This window comes from Amblyomma maculatum, chromosome 7, assembly GCF_055883805.1.
Source record: "Amblyomma maculatum isolate TAMU_Amacu chromosome 7, ASM5588380v1, whole genome shotgun sequence".
Taxonomy (NCBI): domain Eukaryota; kingdom Metazoa; phylum Arthropoda; class Arachnida; order Ixodida; family Ixodidae; genus Amblyomma; species Amblyomma maculatum.
The window spans coordinates 125,585,192-125,613,118 of NC_139350.1; the positions used below are offsets into that span (position 1 = coordinate 125,585,192).

The 27,927-nt window shown below is 43.9% G+C and overlaps 1 protein-coding gene across 7 annotated transcripts in view; it reads right to left on the bottom strand.

The window, feature by feature from the left end:
* Nucleotides 1-4,441: 4,441 nt before the first annotated feature.
* LOC146184673 (uncharacterized) overlaps nt 4,442-27,927 on the bottom strand; it is a 233,890-nt gene continuing 210,404 nt past the window's right edge. For 6 of the 7 annotated variants that reach the window (XM_084609450.1, XM_084609448.1, XM_084609449.1 and 3 more), the window contains 6 exons: nt 22,053-22,173; nt 19,168-19,210; nt 14,166-14,226; nt 12,438-12,505; nt 8,536-8,705; nt 4,442-8,403 (listed from right to left, as the gene is read on the bottom strand). In XM_084609450.1, coding sequence (XP_084465576.1) covers nt 8,537-8,705; nt 12,438-12,505; nt 14,166-14,226; nt 19,168-19,210; nt 22,053-22,173 — 462 coding nt within the window. In that variant the 3' untranslated portion in view covers nt 4,442-8,403; nt 8,536. Of the gene's footprint in view, nt 8,407-8,535; nt 8,706-12,437; nt 12,506-14,165; nt 14,227-19,167; nt 19,211-22,052; nt 22,174-27,927 lie in introns of all 7 variants that reach the window. The other variant, XM_084609447.1, reaches the window with a different exon arrangement.

Below are 27,927 nucleotides of genomic sequence, written 5' to 3' on the forward strand. Positions count from 1 at the left end.
TAGCACGTTATAGGCAGAGGTAACGGCTGGATGAGGGGTCCGCTCATCCGTAATAAGGCTTCAGGCAGACTACATGAATGATCTCAGGGCGCGATGGTCCTGGTCCGTCGGGAACCACCTCATAGTTTAGGTTACCAATGCGGTGCACTACTCGGTATGGGCCGAAGTATCTGCGCAGGAGCTCTTCGTTCCGTCCTCATTGGCGGACGCGAGCCCAGACCCAGACGAGGTCGCCGACAACATATTCTACGTGGCGACAACGAAGGTTGTATCGCTTGGCGTCGGAGTGCTGCTTGTTGGTTATGTGCACGCGGGCAATTGAGTACTGGCCTCCTCTGCGCGCTGTAGGAACGGGGTTACATCAGGGGCGTCACTGTCGACGTGAGGTAGCATGGCATCAAGCATCGTGACGTCGCGACCGTAGACGAAGGAGAAAGGTGTCATGGCGATTGCTTCTTGGACGGCAGTGTTATAAGCAAAGGTTGCATATGGGAGTACTTCGTCCCAACATACATGGAGAGCATATCAGCAAGAGTATTGTTTAAGCACTCGATCAAGCGCCTGGGGGTGATAAGCTGTAGCACGACGATGACTAGTGCAAATATAGCGCATGATCTGCTGCATGAGAAGTGCCATGAACGCTGCCCCACGACCGGTGATAAGAATTTCGGGGGCACCATGATGCAGAACATCACATGAAAAATTGTGCCACGTAAACAGCTGTGCCACTTGGGAGTGTGGCTGTTTCGGTATAATGCGTTAGGTAACCAGTGGCTACTATAATCCACTTGTTACCTGATATGGAAATAGGGAATGGCCCCAGCATGTCCATAGCGACCATGTGAAACGGTTTTGATGGCACCGAGATTGGCTTCAACAAACTAGTTGGTTGCAAAGAAGGCGCTTACAGCGCTGGCAGTGGCATGTGCGCACATAGTGTGTCACGGACGAAAGACGAGGCTAGTAATATTTTTCCTGAATTTGGGACAAGGTACGAGCGATTTCTAGATGACCTGAGATTGGCTCATTGTGACAAGCGTAAATAGCCTCGTCTCAAAGATCTGCAGGGACAGCAATGAGATACTGCGTCTTGCTCGGGCTAAACTACTTCTTGTAGAGAACATCATTCCAGATGCAGAGGGTGGACTTGGATCACTGAAAGGGCTGAGGGACGACATCAGTTTTCTGCTCAAGGTAGTTAAAGACAACTGCAAGGGATGGATTGCTGTGCTGGTGGTGTGCCAAACTGCACCGAAAGGGCGTTCAGGAGCATGTCGTTTACAAGGGCGCTGGATGGGGCTCAACAGGTGCACGGGACAATATTACCAGTACTCACCTATAAGGCTGAAACTTGGAGGCCAACAAAAAGGGTATTACTTGAGTTGAAGGCAATGCAGCCGGCGACAGTCGGGATCGAATCCGGGTACTCAGGCACAGTAGTCGGGCATCTTAACCATTGCATCACCACAGCGGGCTTCCAAATAGTCTACATTTCCAGTGTGAGCCTCAGTTTCAAGCGGGCAATCCTTCATACTGCAAATGACCATATAATTGGCATTTGTATTCCCCACTGGAATAATATGGCGCAGCTGTCCAGCCCATTTAGCAGCGGCACCACTTCACGTTTTGCACGTCTACAAACTCCCTGCCCTACCATCGATGCTGCAATCTTCGAGAAAGTCAGAGTCAAGGAAGTCAGAGAATGCAGGTGACGAGAGCCATACACATGCCCAGTGCATGCCTGGTGGCGCGTCTCGCCTACGGGGCAAAATCAATGGCCATATTTAAACACAGAGGAAAGGTATTTTATTCGTGTCAGAAAAAAAAATTGCTACAAAGCCACAGAAAGGGTGCAATGTACCAGTCATGGCTGCACACGACTAACAGAGTAGATCAACAATCTCGCAGATATTAACCGCAAAGCCCGCACCCTTGTTTCCTCAACAATTAAGAAAGGGGCGTGGTACCTCCATGACTAGATAACGTCGGATAGATTGCAGCTCACAGATTGGCCACAGCCACTCGACGCTCAGCAGAAGCAGTGCCGGTGCTGCATTACTTTTGCGTTTTTACACCTATTTTCTGATGCGCCCACAGTACTTTGATGCCATCGAGGACAATGAACAGTGACATAAACACAACAGCAGTTGAATATTCACTAGGACTTCAAATAAGGCCGTAGCAGGCACATCTGAAAACTCGCCTTCCTCCTCTGATTACCTCTGTAAAAAAAACCAGACATAGCGTGGATTCAAATGACATTTGCATGACTCTATTTGCCAGGCCGCTTTGAACGAATAAAAACAGCTGAAATTATTTTAATAAAGGCCAGAGTTGCAGCTTCAGCCTGGGCATTCACTGTAGCCATTACGTATTACCACATTTTGCACTTCACAATAATGCGGCGCAAGCACCACAGATTTAAATGACAGGCAGCAAAGCTGCATTACACGCTGCAGATGGAGTTACGGGAATTAATGAAATGTGCAGTATGCAAAATCTGACGCCCCACCTTACTTCAAACCTTTTCTCAACAAATATCTGCAAGCAGCCCATTCGTGATTCCACCAATCCCATTATGCTGCAGTTCCATCAAATTGGTTCACAGACACATCACATGCAACAACAACGTCTCACTCCATTAAAGGTAACAAAAGCAAGTAGTGCAGTGTGACTGTCTCGCAGATGGAATACAGGATGTTGAGACATTTCCTCCTAGTACCAAGTTTTACAAAGGCACAAGACGGGACCCAATGCCAGCAAACAGTTTCCAAGGAATAAGTCTGAATTTGAAGCATCACAGCCAATTGGAATACCAATGACTGTCACATTTTGATTTTCTCAGTTATCCAAGCAACAAACAAGTAGAATATTTACTCCTTCAAACCTATTCTTGGCGTGGATGTTCTTAATACACGCATGAGCGTGCATTACGTTCGTGCCAGCATTTAGGCAGCAAGGCAAACAGCTCAAAGTCCATGTCTGCTTACAAATCTCCTCGCTAAATCAACTTTGCGCAGCTATAAAAAAGAACACAGCTCTGCTATGGTCACGTGAATGTTTTTTGCAATAGCAATGTAAACACACAGGTACAGCCAGCCAAATGTTTAGCCAGCTTATGCAACCAGCACCTTTTTTATGGGTTGCTCGACCTATTGCCGGGTTTACCAATGTCATAATAGCAATAAAACACTGCAGACAAGGTGCCGAAGATAAAATGTTATCGTTTTTCTTGAAGATCCTACAAAAGAGAAAAGAGGGAGCGCTGGATTCGGGCAGAACTTTCGCGCAACATTGTGCGTCCTCGATAGATATGCCCCTTCAGTACGAATAAAAAGAAACTGCCTTACAATGGAGTTAATTTGCAAAAAGATCAAGACTAGGCACAGGCTCACCACAGTAACATTTAATCCTAAGCTTCCCACAAGTTTTCTTCGTCATGAAGTGCAGGAGCACAGAAAAGACAGTGGTCACTTAAGCTGCTGTGCAGACTGTGCCTCCCTTGTGTAGCATGCTCGAGCAGCACACTATCGGTAGTGAAACAAAGCGGCACCTCACTGTACCTGCAAGGTTCTACAGGCAGCACTAGGAGGAAGTAGAACTACACAGACTGACAAACGAAGTAGGCATGAATGCTTCACCAGAAACAATGAGCTGCTAGCCAATTTCAGCCTTTACCATCAGGCGAGCACTTTTCAAGAGCTCTACACAAGGCGACAGAAACTGTACAAACACCACTTATGGATTGTACCATGAATGCCAAGAATACTGCTGAGAACTTTTATGTTCTGATGTCTGAAATAAACAGGGCTAGCAGTTTTTCAGCATGCCTGTGTTTCCACAACACATTTATCGTGGCTAAAAGTTATTAACTGCAGTCATTAGAATGGAAGTTACAAGTATTCTTTGGCAGTCTTGCAGAGTAAAGGAGTCTACATGCCTGCAGGTACATATAGCCTACTACTATTCAAAAGGTCACACAGATGAAATGATGCAAATTTGAACATTTTCTTTTCACACCTGCATTTGAACTTGAAGGAATAATTCAAAAGGACTTTTGGAACTTATTCTTGGAGACTATTGGCCAGCTTTCTGCTTTCAAAAGAAGCACCTGCATTTCAGGACAGCTAAAATGCTGAAATTATGAATAGCGAGAACCCAATTCCACACTTTTTGCACACAACAAAGGACATTAAGGTAGGCAAGCACTTCTCGTAAATATTCATTACACAATGATTCTATCTTTGTAAAATGGCTTTGGACAAGGGTGCAGTAAAGCTACCTTGATGGGACGGATTGCACTGAAGATTGCAAAAGCACAAGCAGCTTCACCAAAATGTGTTGGCATTTCCCATTACAGAATGTAACCTCCCCGTACTCAGTAAGCAACAACAATTGGAAAACAAAGGAAATCAACAAAAGTTATGCATAAAGCATAACAGGACTAAAAGTTTCACAGTGCATTGAAACTGCTTAGCGTGAACTCACAAGGGATGAATGCTAGAGCAAAAGCATTCACTGCATAGCATCACCAATCCTCTACAGTGAGTGCCTGAAATCAAGCACTCATTGCACATGCTTTTCTCTGTGTACTGCACTACCAAAAACTGCACACTTGTCACATCATTCCAGTGGCCTTTTTTGGGAAAGGCTTTTTCATCTCTAGCTTCTAAACAGATGTATCTCAGAAATGTTAGAAAGCTCACATGCAGTGTTTTCATAAATACTGACAGGCACTGTTGTAATACGATTACACTTGGCTTTTAACTGCAGAGTCCTTATTCTTACCACACAAAGCAAGGCTAGCCTCAAATGGACGCTTGCTACATGTTCAGTACATAACATAAGAAACACACATTATGCCATGATGTTAGGTTTGACGTGATAAAATGTAAACAGTGCGGCATATTCGGCACATATATGCAGCAGCAGTGATCGGTCACGGAAGAACAAGAGCCCAGAGTGGTCAGAAATGTTGTGGGGAGCACACCCGCTCTACAATTCACCACTTGAGCTTCGCTGCAGATGCACTGCATGAAGAAATTACGCAACATTCGGCCCGATTGCATTACATCACAAATATACATACCATTAAGCGTGCCCATATGTAATTACTGGTCAAGGTATAAAATATGCTCCCTTCCACACTGTCCCGAAACCTTTGTGCAGGTGCACTCGATATTTATATTCTATGATGTACAGAAACAGCTGTAAAAGGAGCCGGACAGCTTTTGTGTCGCTTGTGAGGCCTTATAGTATAGTAGTTTGTACTGTAAACTGTCATAAGTGGCTGACAATAAAATGTGCAAAATAATACTTGTGACAGCATGAACACGAACAAATACTATGTTAATCTAGTTGTGCACTTCTGAAGGAACTATCAAGGCAAGCAGTCTTGTGGGCCCTCCGTGGTTTCAAGCTATGAGGCAGCAAGCATTGACTGTCAGTATGAGCCAACGATTCTGCCCAAGAACTGTAGCCCACCTTTAATCTGTAGTTTTCCCAACTTGTCCTGCCTGGAAATCTTCACCATGAAAAGTGCCCTTTTAGCAACACCAACTGCTCAATGACTAGCTTAACAAACAAGGTTGCAGCATGTCTTCTGTACTAGAAGTTGACTATGAACCTGCAATAGACCTGACCACACTGAGACAGTGACCAAAGATGCGTCCACAAATGTGGCCAGAGTGCAATTCATTCAAGGAAAGGTATCTTCTAGAGAAATAATTTATCTATCAAAACAGGGTACTCCTAATCCCCTTTTCAGCAAATTAAGAAAGAAAAGGCACTTTTCAATCGGCTTCTTTCAACAATGCACGGTCACAAATGAAAGAAAGGCGCTCTACAAGGCTGCTCTGTGCTTGTCTGTGCAGTTAAACATTGCTTTTAGTAAGGTAACACAATGCTTCTTACATGGCATAATATTCTTCAGCTGTTCATCAGACCAGCAATGAAACAAAAATATGCCTTTTGAGGTTCATGAGTAAGATGTGTCAAACTGCGCACGTGTGCCTTGATTTTAGTATGTTAATGCAATTCTTGTTATACGACAAGAATATTCCATGCAGGCAACAAGAAGCTGCCAACATACAGGGCAGCACAAAATATGCTTGCATATACAGCCTGGAAGGCATATCAGAACACAACCTTCTGCTTCAACCGACCACAAACAACTGCTCGCAAAGGATGCGAAGCGGCTGGTGCCACATTGAAACAGGGTCTTTGGCTTCACAAAATACTGCTGTAGTAAGCTTCATGATAGTAGTGAGATGTCCGAGAGCAAACAGGTACAATGAAGCCTTGTCTAGAAACAGGAGGTGCCCATTAACAATAGGAAATATTTGTATCTACCGAAAAGACATGAAGTGCCTCTATTTGATATACCTCGGTCTGAAATAATCAACCTAAATAAGAATAGATATCGCAGCAGTGTTTTAGCTGAAGCGCTTGGCATCAAAAATTGCAAAATGGCAAAGGAGCTGCCTCATCATTGTTCCAAACGTTCCATTTTTTTTTCCCACTTAGCAGTTTTAAAGAGAAAATACCACATTATGCAGTGAAATGGCTATTTTATATAGATAATTCAGCATATACCGCTGCCAAAAGTGACCCTATAGTGCCTATCCTCTGGTAAGTCATAAAGAACTCAATGTTTTGGAACAACAACTGTTCAGGTGCCAGAAAACTTAAATTACACTGTTATTTTTATTTTTACAAAGAAAAAAGAATCGGTGTATATTTAATCACTCCCGATGTAGGTGCATGATATAAAAAATGCTACATTTGTGAACTGATACAGAAAAGCAAGTTAGACAGAAGTGATGTGTGCTTGCCATGAAAGCCATGTATGCTGAAGCACTTTCATAAATTGACCGACTGAACTACAAAGTGAAGTGACAATCTGCAGCAGCGAACTTCATTTCAAAGGAAAAATAATTTTAAAAACTTTTTGCACATAAAAAAGGAGACACTTCTCCCTTTTCAAAGGCAAAGTGAGCTATTTGCCTGCACTGTTTTACATTCTTTTACAATACTACAACTTTACAACTTTTCCTATGAACAAGTTTAGTCAGAGCGGCGTAATTTTTATGGAGTGCAGTAATTTTGGTAGAGAAAAAGTCACACTTTTCTCTCCCCTCACTGAAGCCATGATATAACCAACCACAAATTCAGGCAAGCCTAACGAAAGTGCTTTCTACAGCAACATTAATGCATCCAAGTTTCTGTGCAGCCAGTTACTATATGGTACAAATGTCAACTTGGAAAATTTTCTTTCCGAATCTAAATAAAAAAAATGGGACAAAAACACAATAACTATTATTTATAATGAGTGAAAATTTCACTTGTGACCTGAAAAGCTTCTGTTCTCACCTGCTATTTTGGACACGTTTCCCCGATGCTGGTACCAGAGGCTACAATAACGGAGAAACTGGGCAACTCATATTTAAGTGGAGGCTGTAGTGGTACTAGATTGTAAAATAAGTTCTGAACAGACTGTAAAATGGTTGCAGAAAAGCTGCTACATAATGAAGCAGCAAAGATTCACCTTCACAATGCTGCTCTTTGCGTGAAACTGGCACACAGGAAGGAAAAGCAAAAGCTCAATTATATAAACAGGCACGGATATGAAGAACATAAGACCTTGCAATTTCCCCAGCAGGGCAAAAGCAAGAGCTGAGAAAGCACAGAAGAATGTCGCGGCTTGGGCTCATTCATGGTTAACATGTAGAGAAATGCTGCCCCTGGATCGGCATGAAGTCGGTCTATGTTCGGCCAGGATGAAATGAAACCCGTACATTCATGACGGTGAATTAAAAATGAATGGATGCCAGCGTGAAAACAATTTCAGTAGTAACAGCCGTGTGCTGGCCCATCCTTTGAAGCTGCTTAAAGTTCAAACGCAACAATTTAAACAACACTTCAGAGTCAACAAGACATAAATGCTCTAAAATACACAAAGTATTTATGATAATTGTACAGACAAAGAAAAAAAAATAAACGAAATCAAACCTAAGCTATTATTCAACTTGCGTGTATCGACTTCTTTTGCAGTGACTCTACAGTATCCTACAGTTTCCCTCACCTAATCTACATTTCACTCATTATTACTCTCCTGCCCACTCAAATAACTAAAGTGACCACAGCCAGCGCAAAAATTAGTTACAACAGGGCACCCATTGTGGGTACACAAAGACAGCATCTTGGAGATGTCTGGCACCCATGGCAAAGCCCTTTCCTTGCAGGCCAGGGCGCCTTTTCCAGGCAAGTAGGCAAAGAAAAGAGAAGGCAGCAGCAGCCACAAGCATCAGCTGCCCACAAGCGTGACGGCACAGTGCGGTGCTTGAGAGGCGCCACGATTGGTGTCACCCTTGCTCTTGACTTCTCCGTTCTGCAGTCCCTCCGCTGCTGAGAAGAAATGCAGAAAGCAGATAACAGTGGGCAATCACCACTGTGACCACAACCAGCTCATGCGATCAGTGGTCCAATCACAAAATAGCTTAGAATGAAAGTCTGGTGACTGAGCTCAGGCAGCACCTCATATCCGCTCGACGTAATTGCCCGGAAAGGTGCCGAACAGGCCTGTGCGCAGAGAGCTGCCAAGGTACCAGCCATCGTCGCACTTTTCCATCACCAACACTGTGTCGCCTTCTCTCAACTCCAGCTCGTCCTCGTGCTGAGGCCGGTAGCTGTACAGCACACGGTACCTGCGCCCACAAAGATGGCTGGTGAGGAAGGAGCCTGCACTGTGACTCTATTATGAGGTGGCTGAAAGTGCACACTCCAGAGAATGCGGCAAACAAAGAATGTGCACATGTGACAGTTACCAGCAAAACTGAGACACACTGCAGGCTCACTTTAAAAATATGCAAGACACATCTCAAGTGACCACAGCTGTCACTGGGTGATGTCACGGCACATTTCCTACATTCCTTACGCTCCAAAATGCCCTCTTGACAGGTTTTTGGTGTGCCAAGACAGCTACGTGACACGCATAGTATGCACCAGAGAAATTATGAAAGAAAAAAAGAAAGGCGACCAGAAAAGGCTCCTTCAGACAAAAAGTTTACCTCCTGTTTTCTTTCTGGCGTAGAGACTGATGTGATGTCTCTTTGCAATTAAGCCACGCATACACTTTAGCCCAGAGACCTAGACTAGGGAGTACCGTATTTACACGATTGTAAGTCGACTCAAATATGTCACCCCCCCCCCCCCCCCCAACTACCCCAAATCGCACATCCTAAAAACAGTGCTAGAACACGGACAGATAGAGACAAACACACATACTTTTTTTTTCTAGCAATGTTTTAACATAATGTTCAACCAACTTGCCCAACAAGCACTTGAGCGAAAATATCGCCTGGCTGTATTTCGGCTGTAAATCACGTATTTAGGACATATTTGCTGCAAGTTTTGCTTCCAGCTCTGGATAGCATACCAAATATATCCCTTGAAAACTTCTTCACTTGGCGTTGAAAGTTTTATCTCAATGTAACTGCCATTCCCGCATAACCCGTTTAGAACCTCAGCACTTGCCGCCGCCGCCGCAGTTCTTTCTTCGGCATCTTACGCGCGGCGTAGCGTAAGATATGGCGGCTGGGGACGTTAAGAAGCAGCAGGGTTTCTTCTTTTTTTTTTTTTTGCAGGGAGGTTTATTTTACTTTTTTTTTTATCGTTTATTCTTGCATGTATGAATCAGCGAAAGCACGTCGTCAGCTACTGCGATCATGACGCCCGCCCCAAGCGCGGCGTGATAAATCGAACTAGACTTGCGCAATCAAGCCATCATGGGCACTCTGCCAAGTTCGCTCCCCGCCACCGCAGGAGCTATGAAAAGATAAACGCGCCTTGACGTTATCGCTGCCAGCATCTTGGCACGCTGCCAATGAGCTGTGGATGAGACGACCGAAACGGACTGACGCGCGCCATCGACATGCAAGCGAAAATGCTGGCGATTTCTTCCGCCGCAGCGACACAGAAACCTTGTTTTGAGCTGCCGCGGTGGCTGGAGCGGCGAGAGGGACGCAGTTCCAACAAGTTTGAAGATTTTCGCTCTGTCGCTGCCGCTCGTCGCTGATATCGCTCAGTCACTTGCATGTGAGCGAGCTGGCCTTAACGCATTTATTTATTTATTTTTTTTTTCAAATTCTCGGGTGCAAAAGTGGAGGGTGGGTTTATTATGCGAGTGGGTTGATTACGCGACAAATACGGTATCGTTTTTTTTGCATCGTAAGTGCCGTCACAAGCCAATTTCTGTATATTGAATTATTGATATATCGAACTATTTCGCGATCCCCTTCGAGTTCGATATATCCGGATTTGACTGTATATGTCCGAAACTGAGGAGTGCTTTCCCTTGATTGGAAAGTAAAACGACCCCGTTGTTTCAGCCACTGGAATCACATTACCGTCACCTATGAAGCATATCAAAATACATGAATGACATCCAGCATTTTTAGCTCCTCGCTGTTAAAATTTGATTACAAGATGAAAGCTCACAATCCTGATGTCTTTCTCTTTGTGAACAATGCTTCTTGCAGCACCAAAAGCACCAAGTTTCTCGTGCTCAAAGCCACCAAAGTTATTTTTTACTCCAAACTCCATACCCTACCTTCAACCAACAGACAAAGGCATTATGCACTCTGTCAAGTTGCTGTACAAAACAAGGTTGGTAGAATGCCTATTGCTCGTCAGGAAGCAAGACTGTACAATAGTAAATGATGCAATGTTTGCTGTTCAGGTGATTTCAGGTGTCTAGAATGGCCTGAGAAATGAAAACCGTTTCAGACAAGCAGGCTTTAAATGTGGTGACATGATGTAAGAGGGCCCATATATGGATACTGGGGAAAGCTTCCTTGAAGATGAAGCTTGTGCGAACATCCAAGAGACTGCTGAGGTACCAGAATCTTTTGAGGAATTCGTATCTGTAGATGTGGATCTTGTGTGTTCCCGAAGAGCTTTCAGACTGTGGAATTTTCGCGCAAGTAAATCGCACATGTGCCATAGAGGGTGACTACAAGGACATTTCAAAGGAAAAATGTCAGCATCTCAGGGTAACGAGCATGTAAGAGTGATTCAAAGGTGATAGAGCAACAGGAAGGCTTGCAAAGTGAAATGCTTTACCTCCAGAATTTGGGAAGGAATATACTCGGCACTCACAAAATTCATACTAGTATGAATAACTTCTTTAAACTTTCCTGAACAATTTCCTGTTAATGCGTGTGAATGCATTTACATGCTAAGGTGCAGTAAACTGATCAACACAGTGCTTTTAGAATTTTTGGTTACAAGAGACCTTGCTTACAAGAGACATCTTTTTCGGGTCCCTTGGGTGTCTCTTGTAATGAGGTTTTAATGTATTACCTTTTTTTTTTCTCATTTTTGCAACACTGTTTGCCTTACCTCTCACAGATATATAGGGCTATATCTTAAATTCCATGATGCTATGGCTACGGCTCTACTAACACACTCAACAATTCATCTTTTCCAGCTGCCACAGAAGAATCAACTTCACCACTTAACCACGCCATCATCATCATGATAGTTCTGACAATTTGTAATATCTTACTCACTATATTTACATTTTTAATTTTGCATTTTTTTATTGTAATGTTCTTTCCTGCAGTTGACTCAAGTTCACTTGAGTTCCTTTTATTTTTTTAAAGCGAACAGCTTTTGTTTGGTTACTGATACAGATGTCTTTACCTGACTAAATGACTTCCTTGTTTAAGGATGAATGCTAAAGGGAAAGGGTCCTGATGGGAGTTGACTCGGACAACTGAGCGAGATTATGAGCCTTAGCGTTGAGCAAGAGGAAAACAATGTGTGACTTCTTGTGTCCGCTGTGCAGCAGTGGCACTGTTTGCTTCATGCCAGGAATGAGTGCTACATTGGTACCCGCTGAGGCAAATAAAAAGTACTGAAAAAATGCCACCAAAGGAAGAACAGGAAGAATGACATCATCCATGCATAAAAAAAAACACCTCAGTCTTGCTGGTAAGTGTGATGGATTTCAGTACCCACAGATATTCATGAATTATTCATGTGGGCTAAGGGAAGACATTCGCTTGCTTAAATAATTATCTTTGGTGGTTATTGCATCCATTTCTTCTCATGTTATCTGCACACTAGAACAGCATTACTGTTGTGAAAAGTTAGGGTTCTTTTACGAGTCAAAAAATGACAGTAACAAACCTTGATGAATAAGACATCCAGCACAATGACGTTGAAAGATTCATAGAACCAGTCTAGATGATAAGCACACCTAGACAGTTGAACGTGATAGTACCAGAACATACCTAAATTCTACACAAGAGACGTTAAAGGAGACACAACATATCACCTATTATAAAAGCATTGATTAAGATAGCAGAAATGCACAAACTAGCTCACCAATGAAGAACTGGGCCAGAGGAACAACATATCAAGCTGTGACTTACGAAATAGGTTCACAGCTGTCCACATGCAAGGCGCTTGATGTCAGCTGGGGACTTTCTCTGCGACGGCCCTGCAAATGATTCAGGCAGACTTAGCACACAATGCTAGATTATGCACTCCACGAAAAGTGCAAAAACAAGAAAGAGAAAGATAAAAAATTGTCCAGATCTCTGAGCAAGACTATCAGCTTGACTAGTTGGTAGATATGCATGGCAGAAAAATAGTGCCAAAAGCACGAGAGATAAGATTAGGCATGCACTTGTAGTGACTTTTTTTTTTTTTTTTTTCATGTTTCATATTATGAAATCCAGTCGTGTGTTATTCAAGTAGTGCAACCTCAAACAAGCACTTAAAATTTCTGTTCTGCCACTAGAAGTACTGTGAAATCTTGTTAATTCGGCCTTTAAGAGATAAAAAAAAATGTTTGAATTATCAAAAGTTTGAATCATCGAATGTCCTAAAGAACTGCTGAAACCCGTTTGCATGAGAGTATTTTCATCTAATGAATGGCAGACAATGTTTTTTTTAACATATTTGAGACAAAAATCAAGTACAATGGTGATATTTCTCGGTTCTGTCAAGTGCTTTGCGCACACTGTTAGGAATGTTGAATTCTTCCAAAATCACAAGTGCCTCTGTAGCCCTTTTAACAGTGCGATGCAGTAGCTTTGGTGCCTCTTCACAAATGGCACGACTGCATTTTGAGGATGTTCTGCACACTCAAAGAGCACAGGAAGATGAAGGAGAGTGACACACAAAGCAATGTCCAAAACAGCATGACTGGCTGAGGCGTGTGCCCACTGGCAACAGCGGGATGGAGTGAATTGAAGTGAGTGAACTGAAACTACACCGCTAGGCTACATTTCAGCAATGGGGGACTTCTGATCGTCACCACGTTTGCCATAGCACGGGCACCATTGTTCTATGCAATTCACATTCGGGGAGGTCTATTTGAATGATTGCTGGCTTTGCTGATCATACCACAACATAAAACCTTGTCCGAATTTACTGTGTGAGGCTGCCAAAGTCTGAATTAATGAGTAGCCGATGCATTAGGCTTACATGGGTGTCAGCTGTGCCCGAATTCCGGGTTTGAATTACCTAAGTTTACAAAATTAACAGGATTTCACTGTAGCTTGGACAGCATGATTTGCTACTGAATATTTGAAACTGCATCCAGAGAGACAAGCTTTAGCTGTGACCCTGTAAGTGGACACTCTTTATTTCGTGTCTGCTGATCACTCACACACTACTAGCTTGTGAGGCTTCTGTGCTCTAGAAACGTTTGTGGGCACTTGCACATAATTTGCTGCAGGGACGCTGGCACACTGACGGTGTCTGGCATGTCGTGATACCACGAACGCAAGCCAGAGGGAGCCACTCGAGACTTTTTACCTGCATGGCTTAGCCATATGTTTGGCTATATTGCATTTGGGTACCTAGGTCGATTGGCCTCTTTATGTATTTATATTCTAGCCCTTTCTGACCTCACTCTTTCCACACTTCTCTTAATCTTGCCCATGTTACACACCAGTTCAAGTGTCAGACCTTTGCCAGACAATTTTGATAAAGGAAAGAATTTCCCCTTTTGTTAAATCCTGTGTAACTTCATGCAGCTTTATAGGTACACAGACGTAGACCAGTAACTAAACAAGCCAGTTAATGAAGAAACATATTACCCCGGACCAAAATACTGCTTACCGAGGAAGCGACATTAAGGCTGAGCTCACCTGCTGTGGGCTGTAGCTGGCTGGACTCCTCTGAGACCGGACATCACCCACAATGGGACCACTGGCAGGGACAGGGTGGGAGGGAGCAGGCCGTGTCAGCTCTTTCTTGTAGTCATGTGCCATCACAAATATTTATAAAGCTAACACATGCACACATAAAAAAAAGTTTCCTTTAATCCATCACTGAATTATTAGGCTCACTTAGTGACAACATGTAATTTTAGGCACTTTGCTACTCCCTCAATTTTTCACACTGGACAAACATCTATTCCCTTTCTCCTCCTTCATTATCACTTTAACCACCAACCACCCCCCCTGCCACCATCACTATACTTACTATTTGTGCTCCTAGTACTCTGATTGACCAAGATTTAAAAATACACCTAAGCACTCCTTTCAACTGAAATCTAGTGAGTGTTGTTAGGAGCCATGTAAAGTACTCACTAATATGTTTTTTTGCGCTCCACTTTCTTCAATAAGCACTCGACATTAACAAATTATACGAGTGGGTACATTACACTACTCCTAACAACACTCACCACTTTTAGGGTTAGGGCACTCGGCTGCTGTGCCCAAGGATGTGGGATCCAATATCGGCTGCAGCGGCCACTTTTTGATGGAGGCGAAAAGCTAGGCACTGTTGTGCCTGGACAAGCCGAACCAGATTCCACTCAACCGAACGTCAAGCTTCTCCTGCTAACACTACTTCGCAAGCCTCGGCGCTGCTCCGCAAGACAGCTGCGCATTGCCAGGAAGCATCGGCGAGATTCTTTTTGAAACATGTCTGAAACTCCAGATGAGACGGCGCCGGTCCCTTAGCAGCGAGTCGCTTTCGCACCGAGGCAGATTTGAAGCGAGCGATTAGCATGCTCGCTGATTGGACCTCTCGGGCCGCCATCACGTGCTGCCTCTGGATTGGACAATTTGAGTGCCAACGACTTTTCCAGGCTATATTCCCTTCGGACGCCGCATCCCTGTATGAGGACGCGAACTTTGTGTGGCTTGCTGTGCAAAAATGCAATGCAAAACGCCGTTTCGAATGTTTAAAAGCACAAGCCCTGAGCCACTTTATTGGATAACTAGCACTATCTTATACAAAGTAAAAGAAATCCTGCTTGAAAAGCGCGGCAAAAATAGACACGGCTACTTTCTATGGAGCTAACAGTAATTGCTTCTCGTTCTTGCCATGCTGGACATTAAAGAATCTGAGTTGACTAAAATATTAGCATTTATTTATTTATCGGAGGAAGGGCCCGTGACTGTGAAATAATAGCTATCATCGTTGTTACGAGCGTATTTTGCCTTGCATGTACCTTCGCATGTTAGCGTCCCTACTCAGGAACAAGGCACCTCAAAGCTGCCTCTGCCCGCACACTCCTTTCCCAAGTGTTCAGCATCCCTTTCTTACTTTGTGCCCCCTGCTGTGCAAAAGGCAATAAAAGCAACGTTTGGGATGTTTCAAAACACCCCAAACTCGACTTCCTTCTGTCACTGTACCATCTTAAGCCAAGAACCAGAAAGAGGCCGGTGAGGGTAATTTCTCACCTTCTATCTTTTGCGCTGTACAACAGCTTGATAGAGTACCTGTGAGATGCAAGCACTCAGAAGCTTGCACAGAAAAATATTTTGGACATGACGGCCTTCCAAACTGGCATTGCAAACAGCCTAATTGCATGCAGTAGAACACCTCAAAAATAGCGCGGTTGGCCAAGTGGTGAGTACCCAGAGCCTGTTGCGATGAAGGCTGCTGCATTTGCTACTGACAGCTATCATTAGGTATGACAGCTACAACCACTGGCCAGAGCATTTCAACACACCAAACTCACAGCGCTGCCACTGTGAAGGATATACAGCAAAGTGCCGGATTCGCTGCCAAAAGTGCCACCTTTTTGTGCATGCCTGCTCAGAGCAATTGCTTTTACCTTTTTCACAGTAAGTATACTCTGAAGTGATTGATTCAATTAAGAAATCAAGCAATAGTCCACAAACCATCTTTTGTGCCCAATATCTTGTTAAGGACACTATCGCACTTTCTGCTAGTAGCATGCATTACTTTTTTGTGCATGTGCTCAGCATGTGCTCGCTCGCCTACCACCGTTGCCCCAGGAAATCGACTGCCTCGCGTCACTGCCCGTGAGCTACCGCGTGACAGCGATGGACGCATACTGCTCGCACTGGTCTTTATTCTTTTTCTGTTTTTTTTTTTCACAGCTTTTAAGCATGAGCTATTGTAGTGGCACGTTTCAAAAGTGAAACTGCTGTGTTTGCTACATACGCGTGCTGTCAATGTTAAAGCATGGTACGCTGTATCAACTACGATCACCAGTTGCTATCGTAGACATTCCTCTCATGCCAGTTCGTGTTTTATCGTGCTGAAACTTGTGGGGTTCTGCCAAATTTCCAGTAATTCAGCAATAGCCGGGAGATAGACGGCACCGCGAGTTCGTTATATCAAGGTCAACCGGCGCGACATGTTCATTACGGGGAGTTTTCAAATACAAGCCCTTTAATCGGGGCAACATTGAGGAATCGAGTAGTTTCCTAATATCGAGGAATGGAGGTTCGTAACAGACGAGGTTTAACTGTAGTTTGTCAACTGAAACTTTCACTCCTGTGTTGCAATTTTTACTCTTTCTATCTGGTGGCAGACATCTCACACTTTATTTGGAGGGAAGGTACAAATACAATGAATTTTTATTTTCCTCCTGCTCTCCGAGATACCAACAGCAACCTTCACCATCAGTTCATGATCTGCTAGAACAAGGCATCGTAGCAGAAACACCGAGGTCATGTGGCACAAATTTTCGATAAAGAAATGGGAAAGGATAAAAAGAAGAGCAAATGGGCATACGACTGTGCAAGACTAAACAAAAAAACCACGGCCCCCCGGTGTTGACGACAGCTGTTGCAGTGCGGGAGGCGGTGTGCATTAATGCGCCAGAGACGTTTTTGGATTCAGTGGTATCGCGTGCATAACTGAAGCGTTGTCTCGCAAATAATATCAATGCATCTGTTGCTTACATATTGTTTTGTGCTTTTGCTAATTTTTTTGTTTCAGCCCTTGGCTGTAGACAAGTTGAACGAGTTGACACTGCTTTATAATTCTAATGTATTCTTTTTTTTTTTTTTTTTTTTATCATGAGAACTTGTACCCCTCCACCTTTTATTCATGTAAATACAGCAAGCTCATTAAAAGATTGTCAGCTCACTGTCATGACTCACAATGACACCTACTGGAGACAGCCTGGCTTCCGCTCGTAATTACGGCGAATCGTGCACTCTGTAGCAAGTGTGAAAACTCTCTGCCAATTTTTCTTCCTTGGATAATGGCAGGAAGTCAGGCACCATATTCCGAGTTTATGTCATTTCCAGAAGTGTCGTAACCTGTCTGATCTCGAGTTGTATGTTCGATTGGTGGAAATGCCCGAGCCGGAAATGGTTACCACTTTTGGTTCACCGAATGGTTCGAGGTCAGGGAGATAGCAACACTTTCGATAACGATGCAAACTCGGAATACGGATCCAGGTCACAAAGCTACACAATTATGCCTCAGTTAGAGGATGATCCTCGGCGAATAAGACAACAGCAGAACTTAGTGGGTTTTAACCTTGGGTACCTATTTGCGTCTTTTCAGCTGTTTAAAACATTTCTTTCTCTTTTTGTGCTGTCCACTTCATTCTGCCAGCCTATGTGCTCACAGCAAATAATACCTTATTTTGAAAAAGTTGCAAAACTTGTGCCACTTGTGCATTACTGCACAGAGAAACTGCCTTTCCCAGTGCACGTCAGTAATGGAGCGCACATTAGCCGCGAGGGCTCACTTGACCTTCAAAAAGTGGCTACATGAGTGAGTCTCCTTGCTAAACATCATTGCCCCTCACACTGGTGTAGCATATCAAGCCAAAACAACCTTCCGTATCGGCCATAGAGAATGCTCTCCAGGCAGGCCTGCGCCATAATATACTATGATGAGCAAAAATAGTAAGGGGGTGCTAATGGTACGTGCTGCACCATGCCAAAGCGCACGCAGGTGGTGCCACCTGACAAGCCACGCTCCTTGTGTTGAGATCGGCCTCAACACTGGAAGTGCTTCATCAGGTGGCATCTGCAGCAAACACTAGCAGCACTCTCTTACTACTGCTTACGACATTACATGTGGGATGGAGAGTATGGGCCTTTCAGAATGTGCCACTTCTGGTCACATGACTCAGCAGGTCCTTGCAGAGAGCCTGACATTGAAATGAATACTGAGCAAAGTATCCGGACAGGCATGGAACTTTATAGAAAGTGTGAAATAAGCTAAACTGCTGCTTAAGTCTGCTGGGTAAAGGTGTGGCAGCCCCTGCTTTGGTTCAGGGGGAATGCCAACAGAATCTACCTATCCACCTATCAGTGAGAATGCGATTTTTACTTCTTCAATCTTAAATAAGATTAAATTTTTTTTTTATAAAGGTCCGAAGTATCTACATTTGAATATCCAATCCTTCGGATCCCAAGTGATGCTTATGTGAAAATAAGGACATTCAAACTCTCTTTTTCTTTTTTCTGCCCTAGGAAATTTTGCATTCAGTGAAATATTTTCCCGACAAAACCATGCCTTCATTCTAACAAGTTTGAATTACTCAAAATTAACCTAGCTTCAAAAGTATTTGTGAACTCATATCATCAGCCTATAGCTTCCAGACGAAAACAAAGAAATACGAAAAACATATTTTTCTCCGTGGCCAGGAGATTGTTAAACCTAGCAACCACACCACAAACTCCATCTGCAATGCAGCACTCGTCCATGCCGAGCTAGATATGGCTAACTCCTAGTTTACGCACAGTGAGACACCGTTATGTAAATGTACTCATGGCAGCATAAAAAGGAATGTGCAGTAACACACACACGTGTCAGCACAGCAATAATGACAGTGCAGTAGCCCTGCATCTTGTGAATGAATTTCATGAACTAGCTGCTCAAGGTAAAGACAAGACAAAGAGACAGGCAGGCGTGACTCACTACACAGGGCTAGCAGGTGGCTTGGGCGACACGGTTGTAGACACTGAAAAAGGTAACAAACACGCATGCTGGAATACATGAAGCAATTTTGCTGCTAAAAACAAACACTGTCCACAAACGTCTGTTTTGTGAGACTCCGTCCTATTCAGGTGTGAAATTCTCCATGGAGATTAGCAACAGCAGATGGCAGCAGTATTGAATCTAATGCCACTTTACACAGCGGAATGCAGTGAAATGTGATTCAAACATCCACATTGTTACCCTTTTCCTTGCACTGCCTCCCCTTCTCAAATGACATGCAAGTTGTCAGTCTCTCTAGACGAGATGAGCATTCCTGTCCGGTTGTCGAGGTTCATTGTAACTCTACTGCCTTAAACCATACTAAACCCTCATGCTTACTGGGTGGAAGTGTCCAAAGGCCAGGTGCTAAATGCACCAGCTAGAGGGCACTGAACCCAGTGCAAATATTCAAACTTTGTGTTGGGAACAGGTGCTGCTCAGACTGCATGGTGCGAAAAGAGTAAAGGGGGCAGCAGGGCCACATCTGCTGTGGAGAAGTGCATTCAGAGATAAAAGATTTCACAAGACATGCTTCCACCAATATTTTGCTGCTTTGCCTACAGGGAACTGAGAATGTGTGCGCATGATGAGGTAATTGAGCCAGATGCTAACATCTTGTATATCCACCACACTGATGCTGACACTTGACTTTCCCTCATGCACACAGCTACTGTAGCAACTGACTTCCTCGCATGGCCTGCAGAAAGTCTACAAAATTAACTTGTTCTTTCTTGAACAGTAGAGTTGCGAGGCAAGGCCTCAAGGACCACTGCCAACAAAAAGAAAGAAGCGAGAACAACATAAATCTTGCAACACCCACAGAGCAGCACTAGATGCTCTGCAAAGTGCTGTTACAATCAATGCTAATTACCCCAGTTTGCACAAATTCGTGGCACAACAGAGTCTTTACTAGGTGTTATAGACCAGAATATGATATTTTCGAACCGACACTGGCTTGTGATTACTGTTAAACCCAGGCACCAAGTGCTATATTTTCGCGGGTTACCAAGATGCTATGCAGTGCCTTCGCAGCGCCATACATTGTAAGCAAGCTAAGTATGAATAAAACAGCAAGAGTAAGTGGCCTGTCTGAAACGACTGGCCTAACTGCGTTGTCACTGCAATATGTTTACTATTCAATGGCCCCATTATGAGAACATGCAGGTATGGCCAGAGCATTTTCTTGACCAAACATCGACTGGGCAGAACTATGCAATTGTGCCGCTCCTCGACTACACAAGACAAAACAAGTGCAGCCGACAGTTACAGCACACGTCTGCCTTGTTTGCATGTTAGTGGCATTAATATATGCAGCTGCACCAAAATAATGCAGTGGCTAGTGCTATTGCCGACACAGAAACCATCACTTTTGGTCGAGTAGGGTGATTGCTATAGGCACATATCGATTACTGCAACCACTTTGCCTGCATTTGAAGCTCAAGTTCTCAAGTGTTATATAAGTGAGTGATGCTTGGTCAGGGCTTCTCAAATCATCGCATACCGTAAATTTAATAACCTCGCCACTACGCAGGTTTGTAATCCGTGTGGCTCGCAACAAATGCCAGCCTCAGAGTGTTTAAGATACGGTAGAACCTCGTTGATATGTTTCAGGTTCATACAATTTCCCGTTTCATACGCTCAAAATCGCAGTCAGCAGAACATCTCCCATACGGGGCGAAGCGTCAAAGAAAGCCAACAAGCCCACATGTGAGGCAGCCGTTCCCGCAGAAACATGACTTCTTCACGATGCTTTAGGGACAGCGGGATGAACCATTTGATAACTACAACTATTCATTTGAATACGAATGGGCCGGGTCTGGAGGATGCAGCATGAGCAAAAATGAGGAGACTAAGTCATCGTGATGGCTTCTCCACACGTCACTGCAGTAAGGGGGCGAAGCATCTGAAAGCAACCAGCTTGTCATTGCCTTCCACGAACCAGATTTATTCCTAAATCTCTTCCGTGCTTAGGACAACACAAATACGGACTGAAGTCTGCGAGAGCTAAAGAACAGCAGCTGTGCCTACTTGATGTCTAATGAATGCTAACTACACTTTTATGCAGTGAAAGTCTCAACTCTAAATGCCTTTGTACTTCATTCAGCAGTTAAATTTTAAAAAATCAGGCAGTTCAAGTCATATGTTTTCTCAAATCTGTTTTTTTCCCCACATTCTTAAAAAAACACATCAACGAGGTTTTACTGCATTAGCTTGGCTATCAAACTTGCTATCTGTGCAGATAGTCATTTTGTCAGTGCTCTGGCCTATAGTCACCTCTGCATTCCTAACTCTTGTGGATGATGACAGTATGCAGCAGCTTCTCCTTGTCTTTAATCATTTCCGGCTTCATTGAGCCATACGGTATGTAACAAATCAGCAAAAAATATAGTTCAGAGCAGACAGAGAACTCTCTAATAAAAACAAAATGTAAATAGACTGTGTGCTTTTCCTATGACACTATACTTTTTCTAGGCTTTGCTGAAGTCCATAAGCAAGCACATAAATACAGCAAAACCTTGACGTAATTTGGAGCTTCCGCTTATTTTCCAACACCCTCACATTCATTTTGATTTCATCACTTTTCACACTGCAAAAATGGTCAGATTAACGAGCAAAAAAGAAAATTCAGCAGGATAACCAGCCACCCTGAATGTCCACAGCCAAAACAAAACCCGGGACTGGCCCTAGATGAGTTGCATATTTTCTTCTTTTTTTACAAGTGCAGACCAGAATCACTTTACTCATATGGCCAGGACCTCAAATTGCCTGAATAAAAAAAAGGATGCTAATGCAAATAATAATCAGGTGGCAAAGATAAGACTTACCAATTTCTTGAGGCTCAGATATGACTTCGAGGTAGGCAGCAGGGCAGATACCACGCTTGGTGCCAATGCGGCCTTCATACCAGTTTGCGTCCACTCGTCGCACCAACACCACTGTTTCACCCTGAGTCAGACATGAATAAAAATGGGAAACCTCATTATTGCACACATCAAAGGCACAGAGTGTGAGTGGGCACGCATTTCAAATACAAATGAAAATTCCATTCTTTATTCACAAGGCAATGTATGGGCACGAATTTCATGAGAGAAACCCGCTGTAAAAAGACAAAGATCAATCCCACAATCTCTAAAGCAACAAACCCAGCAGTGAAACTGGCAATGGGCTTGTAGTAGCAGTTTTTGTAACTTAAGAAATCACAATTTGTATCAGAAAAATATGGCCTTTTATAGCACATACTCCACTTTTGTAGTGGAAAAAATTGCACTTAACAAACCAGTTTGAGCCTTTGCAGTACAAAAAAGGAAAAAAAGATGGAAGCTTAGCAAAGTTTAGGTTTTTGGAGCTGGACAGATGCTTAGTGTGATCACAGTAATGCCAAAAACCAAAGGCCCTAAACAAGAATGCTGTAATTACTACAATGCTTTTTCCTCAAGAAAAACCATAAAGTGAGCAAATGGAAAAAAAGAAATTCCAAAACACAGCACAATTCTTATTCAGAATCAAATATAGCTAGACATAAAAAGTTAGACAAAATTCAATACTGACATTGTCGAAATTATAATGCCGCCAGGTACTACTTCCCAAGTTTTTTTTTTCCTCAATGATTCTAGCAATGCACCATTAGTGCATTGCTGGCAAAACAAAATGATACAACTCAGGAAACAGACAAGAAATGGTAGACTGGCCTACAATGCTAGTGGCATCCCCTTTTTCCTCGACAAATTAACAATGCTTCACTGATATGAGCCCTTAGCATTTCCATGCATTAAAGTTCCACACAAAAATTTTAGTGATGCTTCAAATCCTTCACAAGAGTGGTGGTCGAGTCTCCAAAGACATTCAAAGCATGCTTTCACAAGAGCATCTAACAGTTTGCTTCATAAATTTTCAAGAAATATTTTCAAACTATGCACTGGGGGTGTGAATTATGATGTGTGGAGTAAATAATATTTGTTGTTGCTGACACAGTTCCATCACTGCAGTGAGGTAAGCATGCACAAACGAAGGTGCAAAAACAAAACTATATTGTGAGAGTCTGCAAGAGCAGCACTCTAAAAAGGTAGATGCCCTTCCGTGGGCTGGCTACAAAGATTTCGTTTCCATCTAATCATTTTTCCTCGTCCCATACTGCTTCAGAACAACTTCAATAGGTAAAAAATGTGCAGGGGTGAAAGTGGTCACTGCTAATACACTGTTGGAGCACACAGACTTGGCAGCTTCACCCATTGCAAGCCATTTCTACAAGAGCTGCGCACGGTAGAGATCGAAAACTGCAGAAGCACTAGTAACTGTTCGCATTCTTCGGCAGCTATTTCATGGTCAACCACATACTTCTCCACATATATTGGTCATTTTCCAATCCACGAAGGTGAGTGGCCATGGCAGCTCCTTATGATAGGAGGAGGGAACTTTTATTCAATGAAAATAATGAAGCTGAGTGCTACAGCAAATACCTTGTGATGGCAATAAGCCACACACAGATGCTGTAGGTTCATTTATCTGACAAGTGGAAGAACGCGCATGTTAAGGTAGCGAGCATTGCCTAGAAAAGCCAAAGTTTTTGACTGGTGGTTTAGGGGAGGAGGACAATCAGTGATTCTGAGAGACACTCTTTCACTACTCTGAAAGACAACACACAATGTGTCCCAAATTGAACAGAAGGTACTATTAGCAAAATACTTGAAATTTCGTATATTTCCATAACGCAACTTTCTGTGACACTGTCGCGAAAGGAGAGTGCAACCAACAAACGTGCTAAGGCTGCACTTGTGGTTCATGCCAACCAGTTTTTCACTAAACTTTTGCCACAGGTGTGGCACAAACCTAAGTGAAAACAAGATTTGGTGCAGTTTGGTACAATCGGTGGAAGAGCAATTCCACAACTGAAAATCCCACAGCTCCAGGCACATACTGAGAAACAGTAAGTGGAACAAAACCACCGCGTAAGTTGCCAACCTAAGTTATTTTCACTGGGATGTTTTTTTTTCTTTTCTTCCAGCTCTTATGGTGCTCTTAAATGCCCCCACCTTGCAAAGACCACCCATTTAACCTAATGGCCACTAAGGCTAAGAAGATATTAAGCACACTTGCAAGCAGAAGTCTACAGACTGTACATGTCAAAAATAGAAAAGCCCAAATTTCTCTGCAGGTGTAGCATTCAGGTTGAAACTGACAAGTGGACTGTACTGTACTGTCCATGGGAGTAAATTCCAGCTATATCGCGCAATTTCAGACTACATGCCAAGGAAACAAACAGGTCTTATTTTTCTGTGAAACTTGCTGCCCACGTGCTTTGTGCATGCACATACACATACCAGTACACAAAAGATGCACCAATTCTTGGCATGACTATCTGAAGAAGTAGTGATGCTACATACAGGCAAAGGTAAAGGGGATCTGAGGGGCATCTGGCCTGATGAATGAAGGCTGGATAAAGTTCTTCATACTAACACTACTAACACGCAGTCCTCAGAGCTAAAGAATTTGTTTTCAGGTAGGCCAGGGAAACCAATTCAATAGAGCTGCTAGCCTTCTTGCACATCAGAAGGCAATTTATTGTTTTCCAATTATTAATTAGTAATTGGAATAATTTAATTAATAAATATTTAATTTAGACAGTGAATGCAATTTGCAAAGCTGGAGAGCACCTTCTGAAACCCCCATTCCATTTACAGCAGAACCTCGCCGATACGAATCTCACGGTGTCGCGAAAAAATTCTTATCATCCAAACATTCGTATCATCAAAACGAAAAAAAAATAAGTATGCAGAAGCATTGGAAAGGCAGTCGCGCAGATCAGCTTACGTCCGAGAAAGTTTCTTACAGTCACGCGGTCACAGCTCATCACTCGCGGCGCACACAGTGCGACAGGCGATCGCGACGTTGGCGACATGTGGGCCGCGTGCATCCGTGGACTTCTCGCAGTGCGCGCAGCACGACAAGAGATGGCGATGCGCCTGCCACGCGGCGCCGCAGACTGCTCACAATGCGTACAGCGTGACTAGCGGTTGCGAAGTCTATGATGTGTGTGGCCCGTACGTGCCGTGTGCGCCGCCAACTACTACTCATGGCCGCGCCCCCCTGCTTTTGTGCCGTGGAAAACAATCGCGATGCCGGCAATGTGCGGTCCACCCGCTTCCGCGTACTTCTCGCGGCGCGTACAGCCCGACAGTAGATGGCGACATGTGGGCCGCACGGCACCGCAAACTGCTTGCGGATTGTGATTGTGGAGCCAGCGATGTGTGGTCCGTGCGCGCCGCCGGCAGCTGCTGTGGTTGCGACACCTGTGGTTTGTGGGCCAAGCACCACTGAAAGGTTTTTGCGCCATGAGCCCGACAGACAATCACGAAGTCAGAGAGGTGCGGACCACGCATCACCGTAAACTGCTCGTGATGCATACATACAGCGCGGCTGGCGATCGCAGAGTCAATGATGTGCAAGCAGCGCATAGTGCTCAAGGTTGCAGTCGCATTTCGTGCGTTTGTATCATCTGTAGTGGCGTGGGAGAGTGTTCAGAACATGCGAAAGTTTTGCACACTGTACACAATGCACTGCGGCTGGGGAATTTCGTGAATTCGTATCATCCCGAAATTCGTATCACCGAGATTTTACTGTATTTGCAACAAAGAGCCTCACGCATATTTTTTTCCAAGCTCCAAAGAAAGCCTGCGAAATGCAAAAACTATCATGTGAGTAGCGCACTTGCACGCCACGGTTTTGCTGCTCTCAATCACGGTTTAAGTGAAACAAATCAGCTGCGGCCGTGACACGAAGGCCCGGTTCCAGTCGTAGGCTGATACGTTGGCGATGGTTACAGCGAGCTCCCTGCACTCCCTGCAACTTGCACCATCACATGCGTCGACTGGCTCATGTGGGGGATGAAACCACCAGACCTATCGGCCCGCCGCTACAATGGGGCCATGGCCGCAGCTGATTTCACTCGCTCAAACCATGTTTGACAGCAGCACAATCCTGGCACGCAAATTCGTTAGTCATATGATTTTTATTCCATTTTGCAGGCTTTCTTTGGAGCTCGAAAAAAACACGTATGAGGCTTTCTTTATTGCAAATAAATGAAATGCACCTCTGAAGGTGCTCTCAAACTTTGCAAATCTCATTTGTTGTCTAAAGTCAATATTTAGTTTAGAAAAATGATCTTAATCACTAATTAATTAACTGCAAAATAAAAAAAAATTGCCTGTGGTGTACAAGAAGGCTAGCAGCTCTAGGCAACAGGTTTCCCTAGCCAACTTGAAATTTTTTATTTTTTAACTCTTGAGATAAAGTTAGCTGGGACACCCTGTAGAGTATGGTTTCCTTGTGCAAATATAAAGCAATCACGCTGATGACTAACAATTTTGCTGCACAGCACGGCAATTATAACACCCATTTTTATGTTTCCCTTCGTGCGCCCTTGGCAAAGCCACGCCCCCGCCATCTCTGGATCTGAGCCTACAGCAAAATGCAAACATCAGGCACGGCACCACTTCCGCCAAAGGCACGCAAACTGAAATACAAAAATGGAATGGGGCTGGTTTCAGGACTGTCAGAATATACAAATCATCATTTCCAATGAAAGACATTTACTAACAACATCATTAGTTTCATGCTACAAGGTAGGATTAAATGACATTTGCTCATAACTACATTTACAATGAAATGATTGCCAGGGAGCTCCTTCACTTTCATTTCGCCATCAACTGTGTTGCCAAGATGGCAGAGCTCTTGAAGCACAAAGAAATGTGAAATTAGATTGAAAGTCTCAAAACTGCCTAAAGACATCTTAATCAATGCACACTGATTTTATCACGGCAACAGTAAATAACATGACAGTTAACAACGACTACTATTTATTTATAACTAATATTATTTTAATACAGTTCAACCTGGTTATACTAACAAAATTGTAAAATTTCCACGATTTTCGTTGCATCCAGGTTTTTGTTACAAGCAGTTTTCGTGTGAAGACCCAAAAAGGACAACGTAGAACGAAAACCAGATTAAGAATTGGTGTAAGGGAAACCATCTTGAAGGTGTTTACAATAAATTAGAATTATTTGAAGTCATAGAAGAGGTTGTTGGCGCGACTGCGGCAGCACCCTCCACCTCCTCAGCTGCTCGTGCAACGCGTCTACGAGGGAGTGGGGAAAGGGGGTGGAGGAGGAATCAGTCTGGGGGAGAGCGTGCGCTATGCCGCACACGCTCGCCCACCACCATTTCCCAAGGAAACCGACTCTGCCTTGCGTCGCCAGCGCGCTCTGCTATTCCTGCTACCGATGCGCGGGAGCCCGTGAGCAACCGCGTGACAGCGATGGATGCGCGCTGCTCGCCCCGTGTCTTTTTTCTGTTATTTTTTGCAGCTTTTAGGCATGAAATGTTGCAGTGCCGTGTTCCGACAGCTACTGAGGTTGATAAAACTTCCTTCACAATAAGTGGGAGGAATAGGGGAAGTCAGCTAGCGTGCCGCAGGCCGTAGAGACCTTTGGCGATGCCGGCCCATTCGACGGCCTTGAATTGAATGCTAGGGTCATCCCTGGACTTTAGCTTGTCCCAAACTTCTTTAGCGGGACAGTGAAAACAGCAGTGACTGCTGCGTCTGCCACGGAGATGCGGAGTCGGCGCTGAAACATGGCATGTTGTATCAACTGCGGTCACTCTTTGCTACAGTAGGTGTTCCTCTCACTTCAGTTTGTGTTT